At 40.0% G+C, this 26513-nt stretch overlaps 2 protein-coding genes across 5 annotated transcripts; both read left to right on the top strand.

Annotated features, from left to right (window-relative positions):
* The first annotated feature begins 226 nt into the window (after positions 1 to 226).
* On the top strand, positions 227 to 14119 carry HSPA14 (heat shock protein family A (Hsp70) member 14). Of its 2 annotated transcripts, none has more exons than XR_012041890.1 (14): positions 227 to 325; positions 512 to 592; positions 680 to 762; positions 1781 to 1829; positions 2669 to 2762; positions 2876 to 2966; positions 4141 to 4245; positions 5050 to 5211; positions 6178 to 6333; positions 7643 to 7745; positions 10003 to 10218; positions 10668 to 10792; positions 11771 to 11841; positions 13434 to 13500. XR_012041890.1 is itself a non-coding variant. In XM_072858251.1 (14 exons), the coding sequence occupies exons 1-14, from the start codon at positions 269 to 271 to the stop codon at positions 13510 to 13512; spliced, it is 1521 nt and encodes a 506-aa protein (XP_072714352.1). In that variant the 5' UTR covers positions 227 to 268; the 3' UTR covers positions 13513 to 14119. The 2 variants fall into 2 exon arrangements, 1 of the variants encoding a protein (XP_072714352.1); XM_072858251.1 differs by having other exon boundaries at positions 10619 to 10792; positions 13434 to 14119.
* Positions 14120 to 15110: 991 nt separating this feature from the next.
* Positions 15111 to 26494, top strand: SUV39H2 (SUV39H2 histone lysine methyltransferase). Of its 3 annotated transcripts, none has more exons than XM_072858324.1 (7): positions 15111 to 15222; positions 16434 to 16579; positions 17571 to 18242; positions 20034 to 20180; positions 21771 to 21900; positions 23399 to 23514; positions 25527 to 26494. In XM_072858324.1, exons 1-6 carry the CDS (start codon positions 15204 to 15206, stop codon positions 23506 to 23508), a joined length of 1224 nt encoding a protein of 407 aa, XP_072714425.1. In that variant the 5' UTR covers positions 15111 to 15203; the 3' UTR covers positions 23509 to 23514; positions 25527 to 26494. The 3 variants fall into 3 exon arrangements, with proteins under 3 accessions (XP_072714425.1, XP_072714432.1, XP_072714415.1); XM_072858331.1 differs by lacking the exon at positions 25527 to 26494 and adding an exon at positions 24291 to 24706; XM_072858314.1 differs by lacking the exon at positions 25527 to 26494 and having other exon boundaries at positions 23399 to 24706.
* Positions 26495 to 26513: the final 19 nt, after the last annotated feature.

The following is a 26513-nucleotide window of genomic DNA, read 5'->3' on the forward strand; positions in this document are numbered from 1 at the left end:
AGCGGCCGTTTACCGCCAAACCGCCCGCGCCTCGCGCACGGACTCTGCCCCGTTGCCATGCTTGATGACGTCCCTCTCTCAATTTTTCTCATTGGCTGCTCCGCCGATGACGGCGCTTCCAAGTGTGCCTCTCCGTGATTGGTTTGAGAGAGAGTGCGGCGCGGGCTTTGATTGGCGGCCGGGGGGAAAAGGGGAGCGGGATTGGTTGGGAGCGGGGACGCGCGCGGTGCATTGTGGGGCGGCGGGCGCGCGTGGACTGCGGGGGTTCATGGCGGCCATCGGTGTTCACCTGGGCGCTACCTGTGCCTGCGCCGCCGTCTATAAGGTGAGGGGCTGAGCGGCCGCTCTGCCCACCGTGTCTGGGGTGGGCCGGAGGCGTCGTGGCCGCTCGGGAGTCCTTGCTGGGAGGAGGGAGTGGGCTGCGGTCATCTCTGTTCACTCACGGCGCTGCGGGGTCACGCAGCGAGTCAGGTCCTGAGGGGCGGCTCACGGGTGGTGCCTCTGTCCGCAGGATGGCCGCGCCGACGTGGTCGCCAATGACGCTGGGGACAGGGTCACGCCTGCGGTCGTTGCTTTCTCGGAGAGCGAGGAGGTGAGGCTTCCCTTCTGTGGTGGTGGTGTGGAGAGGAGGGGAGCTCTGCCTGTTGCTCACTTCTTTTTGTCTTTATTTTCCATTCAGGTTGTTGGCTTAGCTGCAAAACAAAGTAGAATAAGAAATATTTCAAACACTGTAGTGAAAGTAAAGCAGATCCTTGGGCGAAGGTAAGAGAAGAGGTGTGAAAAGGAAGGTGAGAAGTTCAGTTTTCCCCATTAAAGCTGGTCAGTGAAACATAATCTCAGCACTGATATTGAAGCATTTTAATCTAGTATGATAGTACTTAAGTTAGCCTGGCATTGGCAGGAGGGTATGTCAGATCCTAAAAATTCATTATATTATGAACTTTTTATTCTATATTTCATTCCAGGAGTAAAGAGATGCGAAGTATTTTATATCTGAATTTGTCTGTGAAATCAAATTGTGAAATTTATTAACAAGTTGCATATATGCTTTTGATATATACTTAAGTTTCTTAACTAAAACGTGTTGTTGTTACCTGGATATTTTCCTGTGGCTAAAATCCAGTGTGGTTTTAGTTGCACAAAACTTTACATTGCCTTTTATTACAATGATGAAACAGATCAGCGTAATGCCTGCTGTGATTCTGCAGTTAGTGGAGCTGTGATGGTTTGTGCTGGCAGTTACAGTGGTACTAGAACTAAACTTGCTGGTTTAGGTCTAACATCAGAGATGCAACAAAACTTTTCAGTGATAACCTAGCTGTGTGTTGCAGCTCTTCCATTGAAAGCAGTTGACAAGATTATACCCATTCTGATGCATTTCTCAGCACTTTGCAGATGCATAACTTTACCTAGTTAGTAGAGGATTAAGGATAGTCAGCTTATTGCTGTCACATTATTTCAGTCAATGCAGCAGAAGTGCCGCTAAAATCTTTTATAATGATTATTGGGGATAGTAGGTTAAAACAATGTGTTGGGTTTTGTTTTCCCTTTTCACTAACTTCTGTCATTAGTTTGGGGAAAGGAGATTGAAAGATACCAACAGTCAGAACTGCTGGTTTTTATTCTCCTGTATAAATGTATCTGTAGAATGGAAACAGAAATTCTGGTTGAAGTATAGCTTCATATGCTGTAGACGTTATAAGGAATATCAGCAAGATGAATTTGTGCAATTACCCTTGAGCATATGATTTATTCTGTTATTTTGAATTTGTCTGGACAGCTCTGGTGACCCACAGGCAGAGAAATATATTGCAGAAAGCAAATGTTCAGTGAGTATGATCTAGGTTTTTTGTTGTTCTCAGGATAATTTGTATCATTTTATACTGTTCTTCTTGGGGTTGTTTGTGCCACACCATGTCTGTGTTCTGTAGTGATCAGCTGTCGTTATATGAGGTCCATTTGCTGATGTATAGAATGTTTCTCTTTTTATAAAGTAGAGAACTTCACCGTGTTCTAAGATCTGCCATCATAATATACAGAAAACAGAAAAATTATATATATCTCTTGGCCATTCTCAAAAGGGGTGATTCTTAATATATTAGGGTAATAGCATTGTGTTGTTTCTTAGCGGTGGTAGAAGATGCTCAGGTTACAGCATCTTGTGATAAAAATGCTTAACCACTTGATTTAATCTCAGTATTTAATTTAAATAATACTGTGGTTGTTACTAGAAACCTTTTTGCAAAACGAGAGAAAAAATATCCTGGAAAATACATTCCTAAATAAGGAATGAGTTTTTCTCTGGTTCTTGGCTGTTCGTATTGACAGACTTATGTAGATAGCTGTTATTTTTTTCTTACGGAATGTAAGCAGGCAAGTACTTTTGTTCTAAACATTGCTTTTGTACTGAAGTAAACTTCTTAATAGAATAAGAACATCTGCAGTCTTTTAAGTCCATATGAATGTCACTATCACATCTGTTGGATAATACAAGGTTTTTTTGTGATCTTTGATAAGCATCTTGGAAGCATTTATTCTCTTGTAACTAACACAGAAAGTATTTACACTGTCCAATGGTTTTTACTTTGAACAGAAACTAAATTAAATATTACTTTTTGTTAATAACCAAATTACGTATCTAACAAAGGTATGTTGGTTTTGTTTACAGATAATTGAGAAGAATGGAAAACTTCAATATGAAATAGATAATAAATTTATTAACCCAGAAGATGTGGCAAAACTAATTTTCAGTAAAATGAAAGGTATATAATAAGTAAAATATATTTTAGTTTTTTAAGCTGTCCTCATATTTTTAAGATGTGGTATATTGGTTTTTTGCTTTTAATCAACATGTTCTGCCTATGTTTATAAACAGAAACTGCTCAGTCTGCATTGGGTTCAGATGTAAATGACGTTGTTATCACTGTACCATTTGATTTTGGAGAGAATCAGAAAAATGCCCTTGGGTAAGAGGATTAAGATTTTTCTGTTCTTTAACATGCCTAAAGCAGACCGGCTGGCAGATCAGCAATGGGAATTCTCCTGCTGGACTTCAGCTTGCGACTATCAGTCAAGACATTGGGATGCTATTTGAATTGGGAAAATGTGAAAGTAGGAGATAAAAATCCTGACTTTAGAAACTTTTAGAGGAATTCACTGTTGTAACCAAAATGAAATTCTGAATCAACTGAAGTGAGAGGGAATTTTGGTATCATCAAGGATAGGATGGCATTTCAGATGTGTTATTTCTAGTGGATCTTCAGTGTCTGCTTTGAAGTGCAAATAGTTTCTCAGCCCTCTTCCATAATTTCCCATCCCTTCATACAACTATGCTCACCGAACCAAATGGCGTTATGTGACTTTACTGAGGACTGTTTTATCAGAGAGCAGATATGGAATACACACCAGTATTCTACTTGGAAGTGTAGCTGGAAAAGTTCTTCCATATGAAAATGTAAATAGACTTAAAGCTGCGCATAACTGGCAGCATCTATTTCTGTTTTCTGGTATGTAGAAGCCCTTATGTTGAACTGTCATGAAATACTTAAAGCACACTTAAAGTTGGTCATAAAACAGTGAGCTGGGTATTTGCAGTATGTATAATGAAACATTCTATTGCTTTGGCATACGAGTTTCAAAATAACTTCAAAGTGGAGGAAACGACTCGTAGGGCAGTCCTAGGGTTACTGAAGTTTCAAGAAAACGTGTAAAGAAAATGTTGTAAGTGAGGTGTGGTAACTTGATTTGGAATTAAAAACAATTTTCCTAGTGTGATTTCTGTTGAAATAATGTACCAAGAACTTTTAATACCAGACCTGAAGATAATTTAGCAAGTTTGATTGAGGGTGGGGTTTTTCATCTTGTAGTTGACGGGGGGGTGCTGTTTTTTATGGGGTACACAGACTGATACATCAGTGTTTTCTTTGACAATAAGCACACAGCAGATCCAGCTACCTACAGAACACAGTAGCAACTGAACATCTTGATACCTTTCTTTTCCAGTCACTTTGCTCTGTTAATACCATGCTGTAACAAAGTTCTGAGTTGGTGACATACGTAGTTCAGATGAAATCTTAATAGCGTGCGTGACTATAGTGAAATCATGGAAGTAAAATGAAATGCTGTTATGCCTTATCACAGGGAAGCAGCTGCAGCTGCTGGATTTAATGTTATGAGATTAATTCATGAACCGTCTGCAGCTCTCCTGGCTTACGGAATTGGCCAAGATTCACCCACTGGGAAAAGGTAAAATCCCAATATTTTACTTCTTAAATTTAAGCTGCTGTACTTAAATCCTGAGAAATCTTAGATGACAGAATGCTGTGTTGCCTTAGCAGTCGATACAAAATTAATTTGAAGCTTGTTCTTTTTTCTCTCCATAAAGTCAGTAACAGTTTAGAAGTTGTAAATCCGTAGTGTTTTAAATCCCTTTGTTCTGATTTTTATTTTTTTAGAATTGTCTTTAAAGATTTGTTCCCAGATTCTGTCTTGCTCTTTAATGAGCTAATTGGCTTGATGAAAAATGCATCCCTTCTTAAACAGATTTTGGCATAGCTGTTTTTTAATTGTGGGAGATGGGGTCATTTTACATACGGTAGAAGAACTAAAGCTGTGTTCCTGGGTTCAGTAGGTGCATTGGGTTTCCCTTAAGAGTATTCAAATAATTCACAAGATTTTCAAAATAATAAAGACTGCTGTCAGTGCAAACAGATGTCTTGTCTTTTTTTTTCTTGGTTGATATTTTTTGCCCTTCTCATAATTTTTGCCTATAATCTTGAATATAATGTTCCATTCTCAGGTATGTTGTAGGAAGAAATGTTGGCTACTCTCACTGTATGAAATAGACTAATTTTGATCTTTAGGGAACATTGTCAAGTAGTCAGTGGTACTAAGATCCATTAAATACAAACACCCCAAATCAAATTCTCTTGACAAAACTGATTAGAACCTGCAATATGTTATATGATGGTCATCTTTTTAGAAAGTGTGTCAAAGTAAGCATAGTTTTAGATGGCTCATTAATACTACTTTTTTTTTTAACCGTGGCAGCAATGTGTTGGTTTATAAACTTGGTGGAACATCGCTTTCTATCACAGTCATAGAAGTAAACAGTGGAATATATCGTGTCCTTGCTACAAACACAGACGATAGCATTGGTGGAGTTTGCTTCACAGAAGCTCTAGCACAACACTTAGCTTCTGAATTTCAGAGGTAGGTTTTGAATTCTAAGCATGTTGCTGTTACGACAGGAACTTCATTATCTGATGCTTGCTTGACAAAAGAAAAACCAAAAAAAAACCAAACAAAAAAACCAAACAAATAAAAAAAACGACCCCTCAACCATATTAGGTTGTCGGATCTAGCAGATGGTCTGTCAGTGAAATGAGTCAAAGATGTTAAAGGAACAGTCAGTTGTTGGGGGCTAGGCAGGAAGACTGGGAAATACTTGGTTTTGTGTAGATACTGCGTGAAGTCGGTGTCAAACTATAAGGGCTCAGCTATGAACTGTTCTGTGTTTTGAGTGATGTATGTGACTACAGGCTGCTTACATCCTTTCAGTCAAGCTTTTGGGGTGGCAGGGAATTCACCTTTGTGGGTTTTGTTTGTTTTTCTTCTTGGCATGAAGGACAGTGGCGGGGCTTGGGTCATCAGACCGATGTCTGTATGGCATGTCATCCTGTGATGAACAAAAATGAACAAATGCATTACCATTAGCTCTAGTGATCTTGAGGTGGTCAGTTGCATACTATCACAGGAGGAGACTTTTTGTATGAAACATGCTATTCTGTTGATATGTCTAATGTTCGGTGTTTTATTTCTTCTTAATCCGTGGTTAAAGTTAGTTAACTTGCAGGCCCTTTCTTTCTGTTCCTTCTTTCTGTTCCTTGCAGTCACTTACAGGATTTGTTCAGCTGAGAAACTGTTCAGAAAGACTTAAATCTGTATGATAAACACTAATGCAGAGTTCAGGGTGTCTCTACACAGTGTTCTTTAGTTGAAATTGAAATAGGCGCTTATTCTTTGTGAGCTTTCAATAGTGGCATTGTAGATAATACTAAAATGTCTACAGAAAAAAGTTGAATAGCTTTAACTTGTTTTTTCTTTCAGAAAGTTAGTGTTATCACTCAGATGCCTGCCTTTCTAAACTGATATCCTTTTTTTTTTCTCCAAATGTAGGTCTTGTAAACATGATATTAGAGGAAATCCCAGAGCCATGATGAAGTTAATGAATAGCGCTGATGTTGCAAAGCACTCGTTATCAACCCTGGGAAGTGCAAACTGTTTTGTAGATTCATTGTACGATGGATTGGATTTTGATTGTAATGTGTCCAGGTAAAACAAATCTTGAACCTACTGCTTTTATATAAAACTATGCTTGAAATATTTCTAGGTGGTATTTAGGAAGTTCAATAAGCTTTGGGGTTTGGTTTTTTTTTGTGGCATTAATTTTAGAAATGGAAGTAAGATAGAAGACCAACTTGCTTTCTTCAGCTTTGTTTCATATTGATGGTTCTGTTATGATGTGATCTGTAGTAGTTAGGGTAGTGACACTAATAATGTTGCCCTAATGGTTAGAAAATAGTGTGAAAAGGCACAGGGAGATCCCATCTTTGGAGTCTGGTTGTTGATGAAAGGGGAATAGATACTATAATTACTCAAGGTGGGAGAGGGTTTCCCCCATTATTGTTTTTGTTGTTGTTTTTTCCTTAAAGAAAAGAAGACTTCTGGACTCTTTCATCTAAATGAGCTCCAGAATGATAGGAGTCATGGAAGTCTTGATGTTCCTCTTTGACAGCTGGAGTAGAAAGATGTTTTCTGTGGTTTTGTTCATACTGCTGTGTCCTACTCTAAGTCTTTTCTCTCTTGGGATGGTATCTTATCGAGATGTTTATCTAATTTTGATTGCTCTTCCTGTCAGCAGCAGCTTTAGCAAAATAAAATGGACTTTTGAATTCCAGAGCTGTGCATCCACTGCTGCAGCAGTTGGATGTGGTAAAATAAGGCATAGTATGTTTGCAAGCGTGAGAAACAATGCTGTATAACTTGCTTGGCTCAGTTTTGGATAAGGATGCTAATCCTGTGGACTAGTGTTGCAGAACTTGACTTGCTGTATTCGTACAGAATAAAACTTTCTCTTCAGGCTTGAAAGAGCCCAAAGGAAACAAAGTTTGGGGTTTTTTTGCTTCAGTACCTGCTCCCTGCGTGCAAATCAGGACACAGCTTGATTTGCCTCTGAAAATTCAAGAGGCATATTTGAGTCTTTGTGTCTCCATTTTAAAGATGATGAAGGAGTTCCAGGATTTTTGCTGCTCTTTTTCACATATCAGTCAAGACAACCATACTATATTTTGTCAAGACAAGAAGACTGTTTTTTCTCTAGAGTACACTGAAGAAGAATGAATGTGCATTCCATGTAGGTGTGAATGATGGAATCAATAGCACAGATATTTTCACAACAACAAAAAAACCCTTCTTTGATATTAATAATTGGGAAATAAGATTTAAAAAAAAAAAAATCCCTTGGTGCAAGGTATAGCTAGAGAACCAAAGTATATTCTAAAAATGATTGTTCTTCCGTTTCAGGTATTTGTCTCTAATGGATGAGATGACACTTTTTGAATTTTTTTTTCTTTTCTTCTAGGGCCAGATTTGAACTTATCTGTTCTTCACTTTTTAGTAAATGTGTAGAAGCAATTAAAAAGCTCTTGCAGCAAGTTGGATTTACAGCAGATGATATTAATAAGGTAATAATAGAAAACATTTGTCTGTAGCATGCTTTATAACTCCACAAGGAGAATACTTTTGGGGCCTGTTTTCCTTGCAGACTGAGATTATTTCACGATGTGTTTAAGCATTTTTGGCTCAGATCCACAAAAGTATGTAGACTCAAGACCTTTAGAACTCCTATCTTTGCTTTGATTTCAGTTGCTTGAAGTTAAGTATAAGGTAGAGTCAGAGTCAGCAGTGTGTTTTTACTGCTGCATATTGAGTAAATGGTAGAGGATTTGTCTCCATGTGGTGCGTTTGTGTACCTCTTGGTAGAGCTGAGGAGTACCTTCTTGTAAGTTTAGTACATAGACTTTCTTCTGCCTTCACCGAGCTTTGGATGCGGTTTGCTGACACTTCTGAAGAAAGCCTGAGTTTTGACTTTTTTGGTCTTATGAGTTGAACAAATCACATAGTGTCTGCTTGGTGCCTGTGTTCTTCCTTGTTAGCTTAAAAAACTTAGGAACACGTTAGATGCCAAACCATAGAGTGTTTCAATGCCAAACATGGTGAGTAAAGTAGGAAACATTATTAGTTTCATTCAAATGTCTTTTTTGCTTTGGTATAAGAGAGTAACTTCATCTCAACCCCTGTGCGCCTGTGTGTGGCAAATAGTGCTGCGTTTATTGCTGGTGGAGTTTGCACATAGCTTCTGCAGCAAAAGTTAGCTGGCGCTTTTAATCATACTTGATGCTATTTCAGACTTCATTAGTGTTTGCTGCATCACATCTGAGTTTCACTGGTAGGATAATGAAGTATCATAGGCCATTGTTCAGAGAATGTCTTTTGTTTTCTGGTGGCAGTATTTTTTAAGTGGCCCACTGTGCTCTCCTCAAGCCTTAATGCTTTTGAGGGGGTGGGGGCACTTTAAATGTAAAAATAAATGAACCTAATTTACAACTCCTAAGTTATGGTTTACATGAAGAAAAGTGGGAATTAGCTTTGTTTCCAGATCAGGTTGATCTCAACAAAGTTACTGTTATAAGAGAAGGGTTTTAAGGTTTTTTTTCTTGCACAAGATCAGTAAGTGATGGCTGGTTTTCAGTGACATCCCTCAGGATTTGGTGCTCGGGCTAATACCATTTAATGTCTTTGTTAATAACATGGGTGATGGGGTAGCATGTGCTGTCAGCAAGTTTGCAGACAGTACCAAAATGAGGGGAGCCATCAATACCACTGTAGGTTGAGGCTGCTATTCAGAGAGGTTGAAAAAGGCGAGAGAAATGTATATAATGGTATAGAATATTTTAGTGGGAAGGAACCTACAGTGATTATCTAGTCCAATGGAGAAGAATATCACAAAGATCAACAAAGGCAAATGTAGAGTCTGGGATGGAATAATCCTGTGCAGCGGGACAGGCTAGCGGTTGCTAGAAAGCAGCTTTGCAGGAAAAGATGTGGGGGTTCTAATAGACAGTAAATTTAATAGCAGTCAGCAGTGTGCCTCTGCAGCAAAGAAGGCCAATTGCCTGCTGGGCTATAATAGCAAGGGTGTAGCCATGGGTGTAGGAAAGTGTTTGTTTCCCTCTGTATCTGGACACTCTGTCCAAGTACCAAAATATCATAATTTTTGGGCTTCACAGGAGATGAAAGGTACTGACGTAGTGGAGCCAGTCTGGGTTTGCTCACACGTAAGAAGAGAAGGCTCAGGGGAGACTAGTGCTGCCTACAGTTTCCTAGTAGGAAGGCATACACGAGACAAAACCTGACTTACTCCTTCCTATAGGTGCATGATGGAAGGGTGAGTGGCAAGCAGCACAAGTTACAACATGGGGAAATTTTAGATACCAAGAAAAGAATTTGTAGTGTGAGGGTGATCAAACAAGGGCCCACATAGTCTGTGGAATCTATACCCATGGAGATAAGGTCCTGAGCAGCCTGTTGTAACTGGACCTGTTCTGGGAAGGAGGTTGGACTAGAGGACCTCTGGAGGTCCCTTCAAACCTGATGTTATTTTATGATGAATTCCTCAATTTTTAAAATGCTAGTTCATCTAGCTGATGCTTACTGTAAGAACCACTTTTCCAAGATACCATTTCAAACTTGCAAGCTATTTCCTTGGATTTCAAATACAAAAGTAACAGAAGTTGAGCAAAGATGGCATCAATTTTTTGTTTCAACAACTACAGATGATAAAATATTGCAGAGCAGTTTGCATTTCTGTATTGCACGTTGTGACCTGTCTGTTTTATCTGTCAGAAGAAAGATTTGAAATGATTAAGGCATGTTTTCCAGGTAGTTCTTTGTGGTGGGTCTGCTCGAATCCCGAAGCTACAGCAGCTGATCAAAGACATTTTCCCAACTGTGGAATTACTGAATTCAGTTCCTCCAGATGAAGTTATTCCCATTGGTGCAGCCATAGAGGCAGGAATTCTGCTAGGGAAAGAGAATCCTTTGTTAGAAGAAGAAGCACTCTTTATTGAGTGTTCTGCCAAAGATATTCTTCTTAAGGTAAGGCTAAAATTATTTAACTCGGAAAATTTTACTGCTGCAATGAATATACAGCACTACTTATGCATGATTGATGTTAGAGGAACAGTATTGTTTTATTATTAGTTCTACAGATTGGCTATAGATCAGCAGTAAGTGGTAACTTAGGTTTATTGACAAAAAAATTGACAGGAAAAACTGCTTGATTTGAAGGGGAGATAGATTGTGTCTTTGCTATGGTTAAATAGCTGGGCTGTTTCATTTATTTATAGGAACATTTTTTTCTTTTTACTTGCTGTGATGGTAAATGTGGCAGACAGAACGAATTTTGGATTTCTTTTCTCATGGAGCACTGTTGTAACACTTCCAGCTCACTAAAGTACTTAGAGAAAGGCATGAACTTTTTTTTTTCTTTTTAAAGGGAGTAGACGAGTCAGGGGCTGACAAATTCACAGTGCTATTTCCATCAGGGACACCATTACCAGCTCGAAGGCAGCACACCCTGCATGCTCCTGGAAACATTTCTTCTGTATGCCTTGAACTATACGAGTCATTGGGGAAAAGTCCCATGAATGAAGAAGGTAAATTTGCACAGGTGAGTATATACACATTAATGTGCACTTTTAATATCAACCACTTGGAAATCAAGTGGATCTAAAAAAGAAATTTAAAATTTTAAAACCAAAACCAATCCCACCCCTACCAAAACTTCTTGTTACAAAATTAGAATGATGTGCATCTCTTTGGAAACGGTCTTTTAAGCATTCTTCTATAAATGTGTTATGAAGTATTGAAGCACTTTTTAAAGAAATTGAAGTTTTCCTTTTGAATTTCTAAATGGCTGGCTGAGTTTGACATTTGGCACTACTGTAGTAAGCTCGCGCGGGATGAGAGATCATAACCAGTCATTGCAGTAGTACATAGATCTCCAACATTTTAGAAATAAAACTGCTGGAGGTAATGATGTAGCTAGTGTATGTGCTGTTGATGACTTTTTGGTCTTCCTAGATTGGACAGGATCTTGGTATTAAATACCACATTTGATTTTTCACAGTGGTAAGATGATGTGATTAAATCCTCACCCAATATAAAGATATTACTTGGGAGTCAACCTACTGAGAGAACACAGCTTGTTTGAAACAGTGATGCTGTGCTTACCTTGGCTTCAGTGCACTTAAAGCAACAGGGAGAAAATTGTTGTTCCACCTTGGTCCTGCCCAAAGATCTTTAAGGGGGTGAGGAAAGGATGTTATCTAATAATTACAGAACTGATCCTAAGTAAAGGAACATGCTCAGCTTTTACTGTAGTCTGTGGGAGTTGTAGGTACTACAGTGATCTTAGTGATAGACCCTGAAACAAAGCCAGTGAAGCAGTAGTGCAAATAGCTACAAATATATAGATTTGCACTACAGATAAATGAAGTCCACTATGGCATGCTTTGGTGTTGAACTGTTAGTGTGAGGTGTGAAACAGAATGAATTGCACACCTTAGCTATTGTATCACTTCCATTAAGCTGCTGTGCGAGGATTTAGAGAACTTTATAATTTAACATCTTTTTTTTTTTTAAATAGATTGTACTCCAGGATTTAGATAAAAAGGAGGATGGCCTACATGATATACTGACTGTACTCACTATGAAAAGGTACCCCAAATATTTATTGTTCTGCCTTTTGACTCGCTATGTCACACTGCTGACACGCAGTCTTTTCTCGTTACAGAACGTTTAATTTTGTGTTGAGAAATTTCAGCATTTAATTGCTTACAGGGCTGTGTCCTAGCAGGGGTAGATTCTGTAGGAATGTGGTTTTTATGCAATACCTTCTGTGCTTTCATTGTTTGAGTCGTAAAGAAATAAAACTTAACACAGTTGCATAGGTGATTTTTAGCAGCTGTTGAACTGTTGATCAGTTTAACCATGCTTGAGAGCAATCAGGATGTCAAATTTCCCGTGGAAGGGGGTCAGGGAGTTCTGTTGAATGCCCACACTCTTAGGAAAAACTCAAGTAGAATCTGTCTTTATTAGTTGCTAAGGAATCCATGAAGGACTTCTCATATGCAGCATTTGTGATGAAAACCTGTGGCACTGTCCTTTCAGAGACAGGGTTGTTAAGCATGAGAAGCAATGCCACAGGAAATCAGGCTTCATAAATCCACTTTTTACTTCATATTTTCCTATAATAAAAAAGTAATTCTGTATCTTATGGTGGTGTGGGGAATGGGGATGACATGATATTGAAGAAATTTCTCTTTCTTAGGTCTTAATAGGAGTGTTTGGGCTCATTTGAAATAGTCTAAATAGTTTATAAAGATACCAGAAGTTGGAATTCAAAGTAGTCAAAGTATGTTTGTCTTCTGAGGACTGTCCTGAAGTTCATGTTGCTTTTTCTAAATAGTATGAAAGTTGTCTAGATGTTGCTGAAAAACTAAATCCCTGCTCACTATTTGAGTTCACAATACTTTGTTTTCTTATGTTAACTATCAGATGTGTTAATGCTCTGTTAATAGACTTCACCTAAAATACCTTGTTAGTCATACAGAGATTTGCACTTAGCATTGATAACAAAAACATCTTAGGGGTTATATATGCAACTGTGTAGTGCAGAAAACCTGCATATTTTAAAGGGGGTTTTAGTAATATTTAGATTAAAAAGATTAGGGAAAGTTCACTAGAACGCATCTATTTCTGTCTAAATATTACATGTGACTGTTTTTATGTCTAGATGAAGTAGGATTCAATATTGTCTCTAATTCTTGGATTTTGAAAATTAAGGTTTTCCTCCTTGAAGGAGATCCTTGTTATTTAAGGACTACTTCTACTTTTTAGAAGTCAAGTTCTCATGCTTTGAAGATGTGCTTACCTATTGGTTGCTGTTACTCAAAGCTCTCAAGATGAATATTTTGAATAATATTACTGCATATTCTATTTACAAACCTATACTAAATAAACTTAGTTAAAATATTTAAACATGCTCCTGAATCTGTTCCACCATATGTAGAGAAGATACATGCTTTAATGGAGAGCAAGAAATGCATATCTAAATACTCAATAAACTAAACTTAATCTCATAAATCATTTTCTTCTGTGTTGAAGCACATTCTTCCCTGGATATTTTGATGCTAATCTTTCTTCCTGTTGTATGCATGAAGACTATTGTTTCTCCTCTGTGGAACATGCAATAACATACTAAGTGTTGTGCTGACATAGTCCTAAACATACCTTTCTCTTTTATCTAGGGATGGGTCCTTGCATGTTACCTGCACAGATCAAGATACTGGAAAGTGTGAAATTGTCACTGTTGAAGTGACATCATAGTCTCTTTTGGAAGGCAACATTTTTTTAAGTTGATTTTTGTCTCTTGTTGGCTTTTCTGCCAAAGTGGTGACTCTCTCTGAGATGTCTTTAATGATTCTTAGAGCACTGCAGTAAACTGAAGCAAAACATTAATTTGCCACCAAGTCTATTTGGAGTGGAAAGCGTGATGCAAAAAGCGTGATCAAGACATGCAGACAGCAGAGCACTGAATTATCAGCACCTGATTTGAAAAACGCAAAGGGCAAATCCTCCTGCCTGTGGTTCAGCAACAAGCGTATTACATAGTCTAATGATTTTTCCTTGCACTAAGCAGGTCCTGTACCCCTTCAGCCAGTATATCTGTGACTTAAAGAGTGTAGCATTGAACCAGCATGAGCTAGACTGGTGAAAATCCACTCTAACTGTACCAAATTGTACTGAAATCCTGTGCGGTCTTGATGTTGCCTGAAACCGTGGAGGCGATGCCCATTTGGGCTGGCCTCTTGAGCAGGTTTTGGTTTTTTTTGGAGTTACTGTAAGATGGGTTTGTGGTGTTACCTGAAAAATGTATGTAAGGGTTATATGTGCTTATTTATGTGTTATTAATAAAATACTTTTTTTATGCAGATCCTGGCATCCTCTGTTCTGTGTGGCACCGTTCTAATCTGTATGTCGTCATATATTTGTTTGGATATAAGCTGGCAGCTTTTTTCATTTTAGGTAGGGCAGTAACAAGGAGACAGAGCAGGCAAGTGTATTTGCAGGATTTGAGGGTCTCAGCCTAATGTGCAGTTAAGGGGCAACAGTTCAGCCCTGAGGGCCAGATGTTATCTTGTAAAACAGTCAAAGTGACACAGAGCCTCAAAATCAGAGATGGAAACTAGAACAAGGGATGCCCATCTGGATTTGAAGAGACCTGTGTTTGCTTACCTATTTTTTGTACAGGCTTCCCGAATTGTCTTGGGTTTGCAGAACATGTATTTCAATATTCTTCCTACCTCACAAAAGCAATAGGTACTGCATAGCATAGATATAAATCTTACTGCATTCCAAACAAATGTCTGTATTGTGTGGCTTACCAGCCTAGACATGGGCTTTGAACTTGTGAGGCTTCATTGAGTGGACGAAGTGCTGGGAAAGTTCTGCCTCCCTTATCCCTGGGTCTTTGATCTCTAGAAAATAAGTAAATAGTTCACCAGTTCCTGTGTGAAAACTTCTAAAAGGGGTCTTGGAAAACCCAAAGCCTGCTTCTGTCGGGGCAGCGGAGTCCCACAGCCCTTATAAATACAAGTAAAGAGACGTTAAAGCAGTAACTAGTGGCCAGACATCTTTACAGGATGCTTTGTTGTGTGTAGTAGTACCAGCTGGGGGGGTTATAAAAGACCCCAGTAGTTAGCCAGTGCTATAAAAGACCCAAGAGAAAGCGCTTTAAGTTTTGCCTCGTTTCTTTTTAATCTTCCTCGCAGCTGTGGTTGCCCGGCTCTGTTCCCGGGGGCAGCCCTGCCTCACGGAGAAGCTGAGGCAGCTCCCGCTGAGGCGACCCCGCCAGCGGCCGTTGCCGCCAGAGCCCTTCGCGTTGCGCGCGGGGGCGGAGCCGCCTGCGCGCGCCGGCGCCGCGCTCTCCCTCTGCGCCCACTTCCGGAGGGGGGCGCAGCCGCGTGGGCCTCGACCCGCGGCCGGCGCCTCCGGCCCCGAGCGCGGCCCTCGCCAAGATGGAGGGCTGGCGAGGAGGTGAGGTAGCGGCGGCGGTGGCGGCGACTCGGGCCGTGGCAGGGGCTGGGGAGGGGGCAGCCCGGAGCGCCTCGCTCGGGCTTTACCTCCCTTCTCCTTGCGCTGGGTAGGCCGAGAGGGAAGGCGCGGGGGGGGGCGTCTCCCGTCCGCTCTCGGCGGTGGGGGAGCCGCTGCCGGCCCCCGTCGCCCAACTCCGCTCGGACCGTTGCCGCGTCCCCCCCGCCCCGCTCTCAGCCACCCGGCCTTAGCGGGGCCGGGCGGGGAGGGCCGGGGCCCCTGCCCGCTTCCTTGGGGTGCTGTGCCTGCAGCCCCGGAGCGGCTGGGGGGGAGGGCGGGGAGCCGCCTGAGGTAAATGGCGGGGGGGCAGGGAGAGGCGCTGGGGGGCCCGCAGCGGCCGCGGGAAAGGGGTCCGCCGCCCCCTCCCCGCCTTCGCAAACTTCTGGCCGTGCGCCCCGGAGGTGAACTCCTGCGGGGACGGCCCCTTCCCGGCGGGGCTGGGAGCCGGGGCGGGGGGGCCCTGCGCGCTGCCGGCGGGCGCTGAGGCAGGAGAGCCCCGCGGTGCCCCGGCCGGCGCCGAGGGGAGAGCGGCACAGCCCTCGCCGCATCGCAACGCGCGGCTCCTCCTCTGAACTTCATCCCACCCCAGCAGTGTTTCCCGGGCTCGGGCAGGGAGCTGGCACTCTCGCCATGCCGCTCTGTGGAGTGTCGCGTCCCTTTAAATCCGCCTAGCTGACAGGGCACCCGCGATCCTTCTGGAAGAGCGCTGTGGATCTTTCTTTCCTCGTCCAGTCACCATGGTTGCATCGCAAGTGCTCGATTCCACTTGACTAACTACAGATATTTGGCGGTCTTATTGAAGAATGGAGGTTTCCTTGTCGCTGTAGTTCAGTTATGGGATGCTGTAATCGTAGGAAAATTATTCTATTCTTAGTGCAGCTTTCACCTCTGGAAGTCTTTGCCCTCCAAAATATTTATTGCTGTTTATAAATGTACGTACTGTACAGAATAAAGATTCAGGGAGGGAATCACTGACGTGTTTCACTTTACCCGTTAGAGAAGGGTTGAGTTTGACTCTGTGAGACACTGTAGTTGTACAAGAGACTCATGGAATGCTATCACAAATGATAATGTGGGAACTCTGGGATAAGGCGTAATGATTTCAATTTAGCTGAGACATTAAATAGGATTCTTTACCAATTTTCTTATTGTAGCTTGGTATGTGCCATGTCTAGCTTCACTTGAGACCCTCCAAGAATTATGTAGGAAGGAAAATCTCAGATGTAAATCCATTGGAATCACCAACAGGAATCTAAAGAGTTATGAGGTGGAATATTTGTGTGACTACAAGGTAGAAGAGGTAAGAGAAACACAGACCAATTTGATCACTCTTTCAGCTGAAATTTGGAAACAAGCCAAAGGTAGTTTTGCTCATGATATAAAGTAGTAGGCTGTGAGGACAAAGCTCTTGCTGACATCGAATGAAATATCTTTTAAACTTTGAACTGTAAACAGAAAGCGGTATAACTACTGCTTTCGGTATGTTGGAGGAAGGTCTTTTTCTGAAATTACAGAGATGTTAGAATATGAAATGTTTCGCCTTTGCATAATCTAGAAGTTAAGCAAAATGATGCCTTTAGGTTGTAGCTTGGTATGTATTATGATGCTTCTCCTTTATTTGCAGGTAACAGTCTATATTTCTCTCTTGACTGTTGTAGTCTGTTTGATGAAGAGTTAGGGCCATGTGCTGCAACTGGATTCCTACGGCTTGATCGTGCCAGTGAAATTCAGTCTCAGGATTTGGCCTTGTTACAGTTATTTGGCCTTTTTGAAATAAGTACAAAATGTATGCTTCTTGATTATAAATACAATATTATGTGTTTTGAATGGATTACTTCTTTGGGAGGATGGTTGATATATGACAAATAGTGGGGTGTTTAGAGATTTTTTCGGTAAGTTTAGAATTATTTTTTTTGTTCTTTATGTGATACGACTACGTTCTGCTTGTGCATACAAGTCGTGCAACTAGTTAGTATAGCTTATATAACGGCCTTAACAAACTAGCCTCCTCCAGGTATAACATTAGCAATCAGAGTTCATTCCAGCTGTTTATTTCTTTGCCCCTAGAGATGATACGTAAAGTATCCAAAGTTGTGCTATACACTAATTTGCAAACAAAAAACTTGATTTTTCTCTTTCTCCCCAATTCTAATTGTCCTGGGGACATCAAGACCTTCTGCACTGTATGCCGTTGCTTAACTCCAGAGCTCTTCTGTGTTTGTGTACTCTGTCATGATGGATTTCAGCAAAATGAAATGTGGCTAAATCTATATCTGTTTCTGTATTTCAAGGGAACAGAATACTATCTTGTGAAATGGAAAGGATGGCCAGAATCTTCAAATACTTGGGAACCTCAGAAAAATCTGAAATGCCCATTGCTTCTTCAAAACTTTCTTAGTGACAAGAATGACTACTTGTCTCGGGTGAGAGAAGGCAAAGCACTGAAAGTGAGAAACCATGTTAAAGCTTTGAAACCTGCGGTTGCAGATTACGTTGTAAAGAAGGCTAAGCAAAGAATAGCTCTGCAGAGATGGAAAGAAGAACTCAACAGGAAAAAGAATCATAAAGCAATGATTCTGGTAGAAAACACTGTGGATCTTGAAGGCCCTCCTTTAGACTTCTACTACATTAATGAGTATAAACCTGCTCCGGGAATAAATGTAATAAATGGAATAACGACTGGCTGTGAATGCGCTGACTGCCCCGCTGAGAAGTGCTGTCCAAAGGAGGCTGGATTTATTTTGGCTTACAATAAACGAAAGAAGTTGAAAATCCAGCCCGGCTTGCCCATCTATGAATGCAATTCATTTTGTAGGTGTGGGCCTGACTGCCCTAATAGGATAGTACAGAAAGGTACACCATATTCTCTTTGCATCTTCAGAACTAACAATGGCCGTGGCTGGGGAGTAAAAACCCTCCAGAAAATTAAAACCAACAGTTTTGTGATGGAGTATGTTGGAGAGGTATGTATCTATCTCATATAGATTAATTATTTACAATAAAGGAAATGTTGGAGAAAATCTCGAGGAGCTTTCTCAGTTTTAACGCTTCTTGGTGTCTACTATATAATAGATAAGTCTACTTTTGAGTAGAAGAATACGATAGACATTCTAGATTGCGGGAAAAAAATACATTGTCCTGAACGTCCTGTACTCCAGAGCAATTGTAAAAGGTTGAATGTAGAGAGAATGCTTATCCTGCGTGTCGCTAGACAATTATTTTAGATATGTGCCCTAATAGTATTTCTAAAGGCAAGTCCTCCTTTTTTTTTCATGGCGGTCATATTCTTCATTCTTCCCTGATCATCTTTATTATTGTAATTTTTGCTGTTCCCCAGGCACAGTTGTTACCAAACTCCCCACCCAGTCTGTCAGTCCCTTTTCTGTTTTGTCTGAACTTCTAAGGTAGTATTTCCAAACATATTTATTACTTTTGATTAACATCAAGAATAAGACTTGTAGTATGGACATTATCTGTTTACTCGATCTCATAATGTTTCAAACAGACCTTTCACATTATAAAATACGGAGCTTGAGTTACTCTCAAGATTTTGTATTGCCCTGTGTTTATCCGGCTCAACCTCTGTTCTGCTTCAGGGCTCTTTACATCAGTAGCTCCTGGCAGCCTGTCTGATCCAGTCTGTTGTATTTCTGCCACAAATCTGCCTTGCTACTAAGTTGACTCAAAATAATTCCTTCTGTCCCTTCGTACAAATGTTTATGGTCTTTATTGTATTTCCTCCATCCTTTCTGCCCCAAGTCTTCTAATTTCTCATGTTTATACCTTTCTTGTAAACATATAAGAAATATCTTTGTTGAGGGGTCAATGCAGGAAGATGATTATGTAATTTTGTTGCTTAAAGAAAAGAGTGTGTATTTACCCTTTCACCTGAATCTATTTATTCCCTACTGCTGAATAAGTTCTCAAATCTGATCTGTCAGAGAGATTTTAGAGGGTTTTTTGTCCAATTCCACCACATTTCATATCTGTCTTGCTGCCAAATTGTGATTGCCGAGTCTGCACAACAGAACACATTTAACGTAACAGGCTGCAGATGAAGTTGTTTAAGCTGTTGCTTCTGTCAAAAGTGACTGTAGTTCTTCTATTCCTTTGGGGGATTTCTGGATTTCTACCTTGTGCTGATACATGCTAGCCTAATTGCATAGATTCAGCTTTGTGAAGTGATGTATCTAAGTTGTCATGAATAGGATCTTTCATTGCAGTCAAAAATAGCAGGAAGAGATGCTTCTAGGGAAGGGAGGAGATGAATACCGGACTATAAATGTGACTGGGTTGTGAAGACTGATACCTGTTGATCTTCATCTGTGCAAAGGGAGAAAGTTGAAACTTCATTTTACATGAAGTAAACAAGGCTTTCTGGGTCTAATGAAGAAATTGTGTGTATAGAAATTTCAAGTAGAAACAGTTGATTGTATCTGTCATCATCAAAACTCTTAATAGAAAGTGCTGTGGTGACATTTTTTATATAGAAGGTGACTTTTTTTTTCCTGAGACAAGGTAGTGCTGTGCATCAGCTGTAGACAAACTACATCCAGAGAAGCCTCAGTCACTAACTGATTCGTTTAGCTGTATGTATGTATTCTTTATTCATTAAAGATGAAATGCTATTTCAACATCAAAAAGTGAATGTGGTATTTTTTACTAAGTAAGTTTTCTAACTTGGTTGTGATTTTTATTTTAGTTTAGTAATAGTTAATAATATGATGCAGGTTTCTTTTTTTCCTCTTTTTTAGGTGATTACAAGTGAAGAAGCAGAGAGACGAGGCCAGCTCTATGACAACCAGGGAAATACATACTTGTTTGATTTGGACTATGACTCAGATGAATTTACAGTAGATGCAGCTCGATATGGAAATGTGTCCCACTTTGTGAATCACAGCGTAAGACCTTGTTTTGTATACTAAGAATTTGGAGAATTATCCTAATTGTGCCAGAAATATCTTCTCTTACTGTAAATATTTTCTTACCATATTCACAGTTTTTCTCGAGCAGTTTGTTTCATGCCAGCACAGTCCAGTGAGTTAGATGACATAATACATAGAACGGAATACTTAGCCCTACTTGGAGTAGGACTACCTACAAAAATCTGGGAGTGAGATGCTGCCTGAAGTGGACATCTGGTAGGACTGGGGTTGTCACTGAATCTGCTTGTTCTAGACAACCAAAATAGGGTTGTTTTGGGTGTATTTTTTTCCAAGTACCTAAAAGACCTAACACTTCAGAAGTACTTAATAAAATTAGTGAAGAGTCAAAGATGATAGGAATTGATGCATTATTTTGTAGCAGGGCAGGATGGGGGGGTTATGCTGAATATTATCCTTCAAACATTGGTAGAGGAAAAAATGAAAATTCCTGTGCTTTCTTTGGTATTTCTCCCCTGTAGATACCTTTTTCCTTCCTCATATCAAATCTAGACTTGCCAGAGAACTCGAAAGTAAATTTTAAACAGGAAATTTTGAATATTTCCTGTTCAACTGAAGTACCTAAAGCAAGAAGGCTGAACTGCATTTGGAAAGGAATTATGTATTTCTCCTGAACAAAAAATTATTATTTCTTACTGAAGTAGTGTTTGTGAGGTATGCAGTCAGTGTTTACAAATACAGTAAATTCATGTCTTCAGATTTGTGAGCTGATGGCGTTCGTATTTCATGCAGGCTTGCCAGGGAGAAGGATGAAGAAGAGTTTTAGATACAGCCAATTGCTCTTCACATTCGGAAATGGGAGTGAAGTATTCTCACTCTTCACTGTAAAGTTAAATGTCTAACGTCACTTCTGATTCTTTAACGTGGGATATATTTTACTGTTAAAGGGCAAAAAAGTGTGCAGAGTTTAACAAACTGTCTCAGTCACTACTGACACTTAATCCAGAAAAAACAATAAAGTGGTTTCTAGTTCCTGCTTAGTGTTCTTGACTCTCCCCCTGCCACCCAGCCCATAGCAGATAATTCAGAAGCCAAGCAGGTTAGCAATTGAAAATAGAAATTTATTCACAGTATGAAAATATTATTTCTGGCCTGGAAGCAGTGCTTAAACCTAAATACGGAATAGTAATTGTGTGTGGCTTGAACTGCTAGGTTGTTTTTTCTTTTCTTTCAACTTTAATTCTTTTTGTGGGTTTTGTAGATAAATACTAACCTCTGAATTAGCTTTAATTGCTGTGTTTGTCATCTTTTTTGTTGTCATCTTTTGAAGGTATCTTTTTTTAATAGGCTGTTGCATATTAGTGTAGTCTGCGTACTGTGTAAAGGTTGCCTTCTTGAAAGGACTCAACTCTAAGCTATGAGTGTTCTCCTTTAACGCTATTTCAAGAATATAATTTGTTAACTTATCTTCTGAAATCAATTTCAGACTTCTGTCACTGAGAGAAGAACCAGTTCTTCCTTTCCTGTGACTTTGGTTTACTTAAACACTTCAGTGAAACTTATTGTGCAGTTTTCTTAACAGAAACTACGTTAATTTTTGCCTTACAGTGTGATCCAAATCTTCAAGTCTTCAATGTGTTTATTGATAACCTCGACTTACGTCTTCCTCGAATAGCGCTGTTTTCTACACGAACCATCAAGGCTGGAGAAGAGCTAACCTTTGACTATCAGATGAAAGGTCTGCAGATTTTAACACTGTTCTTGCAGGAGGTTTGGGGCGCTGGCGGATTCTGTTGCAGCCTGACTGCTGTTAGCATTTCAGGTCAGGCACTGCATCGCCCTAAGACAGCTCTGTGGATTCTAGAGCAGACTGCACTCATTGATGTGTAGCGCAGACAGAGTGCACCCAGAAGCTTTTGCGTGCACCTCTAGTGCGTTACTTCCTTCAGCGCTCCTAGCTCACAGCAAGGGGTTGTGGTTGGAACATCTGGCAAGGCAAATTATTTTGAAGATTTGTCACAAGAATGCTCAAAAGAATGGTCAGGATGCCATTAAAAAAAGCTTTCCTTTATTCAAAGGTACTTACATGGCATTTCACGTAAACTACTTTCTAAGTAATCTGCTAGTGATAGTTACAAAGACAGTTGTAACAGCTGCGTGGTCTAAGGCACCATAGATTTGTCTCCGGATTCTGGTGTCTGTAGACCTCAGTTGTGGATGTAGGTCCTGTACAGGATGTTTAGGATGGAAGAAGGACGGTCCAAAGTTTACTATTGTTTTGCTGAGTTGGATACGTTGACCATTATGCAGAGACTTCAGGAAACAAAGTTCTTGGTGAAATACTGTCGGCTCTTTGATAATTAAGAAAGGAATTTTTTACAGTGAGAACCATCATTCACTGGAACAACCTCTCCAGGGACGTGGTGGAGTCCCCATCACTGGAGGTTTTCAAGATGTGATTGGACAGGGTGCTAAATAATCTCATCTAGGCTCCCTTTCCCACAAAAGGTTGTACCAGATGATCCTTTAAGGTCCCTTCCAACCTGGGCTGTTTGATGATTCTTTGATAACTGATCTTCCGTTCAGTGTTCAAGGTCAGGTTGGACGGGGCTTTGAGCAACCTAATCTAGTGAAAGATGTCCCTGCCCACGGCAGGGGGTTGGACGAGATAGGCTTTAAAGGTCCCTTCCAACCCAAACCATTCTATGGCTTCATTTTTTTTCCAGTACAATAAAAAATTTGTGAGGTTTGCTGGCAGGGGTGTTGTGTGTGTCAAATTTTGCGTGCAAACCATTTATCCACAACAGTGACGCATTGTTGGCCCCACTATTTAGTTTTCAGAGAAGCATCTCTCTACGCCAGAGCTGTACCTCATTCTTGTAGAAGCTCTCTTTAAGTGCTGACAAATTGATCTTATTTAAATCCTTAAGACTCCTCTTTTTTGTGGTGTCTGTGACACTAACGTTCACAGCAGGCTGCAGTCTCAGCTGACTGGTATGGTTACAGACCTGAGGGTACAAGGCTCGAGTTTGTTGAGCTTTGGATTCTGATGTGTATGCTAGGTGTTGTGTAAGCGGTTGTAAGTAACTTGGATGTCAGTAGAAGTTGTGTATAGCTTCACACACAGTTCTTTTAAGAACTGGGGTGTTAGAAGGCTTTTTGAAGCCATTTGAATACCTAGTACAGTTTCAGTCTGTCTTTTAAAACTTCCTTATTTGTGTTTATCTGTGTCACAGGTTCAATAGATCTGACTTCAGACTCTGCTGATGGTCTTAGCCCATCCAGAAAGAGGATCAGAACTGTCTGTAAATGCGGAGCTGTGTGTTGCAGAGGTTATCTCAACTGAGTTTGGGTATCCAAAGTCACAAACACTTTGTTCACTTTTAAATGTGTTTTAAGAAGACTCTTCTTTCACACATATGTTCAAGTATTCTTACATCTAATGTAAATAAGTACAGTGAAAACAAGGCATTACATTTGTAATTGAAATGGCATTGGCCAAAGAAAGAGATGTAGTGTTTCAGGCAAATACAAAACTGAATGGGGATTAAAAATCAATTTTTCTAGAACTGTTATTTAGGAAGTGGTAAAATGTATGCTAAGAAAATTCTTTAAAATGTACCTTGATTTGAATATTCGAGTGTGAGCTTACAGCCGTAGGCCTTTTAGGAACTGATTTCAGTGGGATGAAGTGATGTTACGTATTTTCTGTACCTTGAAAAGTCTGGACACATTTGATTTGAGTCCTAAATCATAGCTGACAGTTCTTTTGTTTTTTTGTTGTATAAAGAAAAATTTCAAGAGATTAGCAATAACATTTATGGCAACGGGGTGAAGGATTAAGGACAGTCATCAGACTGTGTCTAAATGAAGGTTCACAGGAATGCAAACTGTAATATGTCCATAGAACTCCACGCAAGTAAAGCAATTGGTTTTAGCAGATACCAGGTGTAAGATCAAGGTCTCGAACCTTTTTAGCTGATGTTATTTAGAAGTTTTACAAATAGATTTTTTTTTTTCAATTGTTCTGATTTTTAGTTAGGATGCTACAGGAGGTCTGCATTTCTACAGAGAATTTGTAAATACCGGATTATCGATAGCAACGTACGCTGTTTGTTTTCATTGCAGAAATTTGGCGGTCATTGCTGAAACAAATTACTGGCTGCAGTTTGGAAACAGATAACAGAAGAGTAGAGAGAGCAGCCTGTTGTCTAACAAAGCTGATGCATTATGGAGATATGCTCAGTTATCTGTTAGGTGCAAAAATACCCTGGGAATTTATTTGTATTCACAACTGGTTTTGATTAAGTTTTTACATACTGTGACTTTTTTTATCTAGTGACAGACTTTTAAGACACTAGGCCTGTTTTTTCTTGAACTTCAGTGAAGTTAGACTAGGGGTGAGTTTACCCATTTGCTGTAGACATTTGTAAGATGTTCTTGAATGTAGGAGGCTGAGAAATATACTGTTCGTCAGCTGCTTGTGTTGTCTTTTTTTTTTTCCCCTGATCACCTTAAAGTTGTCTTGATCTGTTCATAACGTATGCGAAGTTTTACTTGGCTTCAAAAACACTGAAGAGCAGTTGAGGTAGGTTATGAGTGGAGTTACAGCCAAGGTCTCTGCTCCAGGGATTGATTAAGTGCTCTGTTCTCATGGATTAAAAGTAAAACTTGCATATTGCTTAGAAATCATGTAAATGTTGATAGGGTCAGGCAGAATAATGTTGCTCCATAAATGGAAGCTTCATAAATGGATGCTAGCTATGTATCATAGGTTAGCTGGTTACCTTTATAAGGTGCACAGCTGTTGGCTCAGGTGAATGAAGTCAAGTACCCAGCATATAACCGTTTACTTAATTTGTTAGAAAATGCCTTAAATTTCATGTTAATTACTAGCACTCCAAGAAGAGTGTTTCAAAGGATAATACAGGTTGTTTGTTCATTAAGAAGCACAGTTGCATCTGCACTGAAGATCTGGCTCTTTGGCAGAAAGTGAAATTTTATATGCTACTAGCCAAAATCAGTTTCACGGTTGGGGTGACAAGTGTGGGCCATTGAAAGTGCTGTGTAAGTTTTGTAACCTGCAATACAAAGAGATACACATTGAAATAGATACTTTATATTGTTTAATGAATAGGAGAAAGTTTGCTTAGATTTAAAAGTATTTGACATTACCAGGCTCACCTGTATCCACACACTTGGGTAAACACTGAATCTAGTCACTTTTTATCACGCCACATCTCTAATGAATTTTTTTGTTGTTGTTGTTTTATAAAGTTGAATTGGAATGTGGAGCTTTAATGTTAGCAAACTCTAGATGATCTTACATCATTTGGAGTCATTAGTGCTTTCTCTTGCATGTAGCCCGATTCAGCGATGCATTCCACGCGGATGGAGTCTGCAATCTCCAGCTCCTTTGTCCGCTGCAGTCTGCAGCCTTCCCTGTCGGTACAGGATGGCGAGAGTGGCTGCGGCAAGAAATGGATTCCTTACCAAATCGGTTTCTCTGGCCTCTCCTGTACAAGATGACACAGGGATGTTTCGACACGTTTTGTCTATCTATGTCCATGCCCAGTTTGATTTAAAAATTGCAAGTAAACGCATTTTTAAAGGTAAAAGTCTTAGAAGTTGTACTTGAGTTCAGTGCCTGCCTTTTTCCCCAAGGCAGTATATGTTGCCACCAGCATTGGAATAACACTGCTGTTCTTTAAGGATGTGCGTGTTACCTCTTCTGCGATAAATAAAGGACTGTTAATTTATGTTCTGGGAGGTAACAGTATTTTGTATTTATTTGAAGTAAACCCACGTATCCAGTTTCCAGTTTAGAGCCTTGAACAGTATTTTACATGTACGTATTCACAGTGCATTTGGATTGCAATCAGTGAATTAGCTTAATGGGACACTGTGTCACTTTTAAAACTCCTTTTGCTGTTTTTATGCGTTCGGGGGAAAATTGCCAAATTGGAAAAGGAGAAAAAGCTATTTTCAATTTCTTAAGGAGCCTAAACCAACCTAGTTTCTGCCTTTGTTTTGCTTTGTGGTCCGTTAGCATCATCATGGCCACCAGTTCAGTTGTGTATATGCACTTCTTAGAGACTGGTAACCTGTGAGCTATCCTCTAGCTGTTCCTTTATGTTGAGGTTTGTTTTTTGGGTTTGTTTTTTTTTTGGTAGCAAAACTAAAGCTGCAAGATCACCTGTAAGACAAGCTATTGTCTAGTTATTTAATCTCAAAGTTAAGTCAATCTTTTGGTTATTTCTAATGTATGTTTTAGGACTGTGTACATTAGAATATGCAGTTTGTAAGCTCAGGAACATTTTCTTTTCATAATGTGTGATCTCTAGTATTGCT

The sequence above is a fragment of the Ciconia boyciana genome, chromosome 1 (genome assembly GCF_034638445.1).
Source record: "Ciconia boyciana chromosome 1, ASM3463844v1, whole genome shotgun sequence".
Classification (NCBI taxonomy): domain Eukaryota; kingdom Metazoa; phylum Chordata; class Aves; order Ciconiiformes; family Ciconiidae; genus Ciconia; species Ciconia boyciana.

Bases quoted from the DNA above. Each gene is read 5' to 3' on its own strand.
- HSPA14 (XM_072858251.1), top strand. From the start codon at position 269: ATGGCGGCCATCGGTGTTCACCTGGGCGCTACCTGTGCCTGCGCCGCC. The intron at 763-1,780 runs GTAAGAGAAGAG...TTGTCTGGACAG, and splicing joins AAGCAGATCCTTGGGCGAAG to CTCTGGTGACCCACAGGCAG. The intron at 1,830-2,668 runs GTGAGTATGATC...TTTTGTTTACAG, and splicing joins TTGCAGAAAGCAAATGTTCA to ATAATTGAGAAGAATGGAAA.
- SUV39H2 (XM_072858324.1), top strand. The intron at 18,243-20,033 runs GTATGTATCTAT...CCTCTTTTTTAG, and splicing joins TGATGGAGTATGTTGGAGAG to GTGATTACAAGTGAAGAAGC. The intron at 20,181-21,770 runs GTAAGACCTTGT...TTTGCCTTACAG, and splicing joins CCCACTTTGTGAATCACAGC to TGTGATCCAAATCTTCAAGT.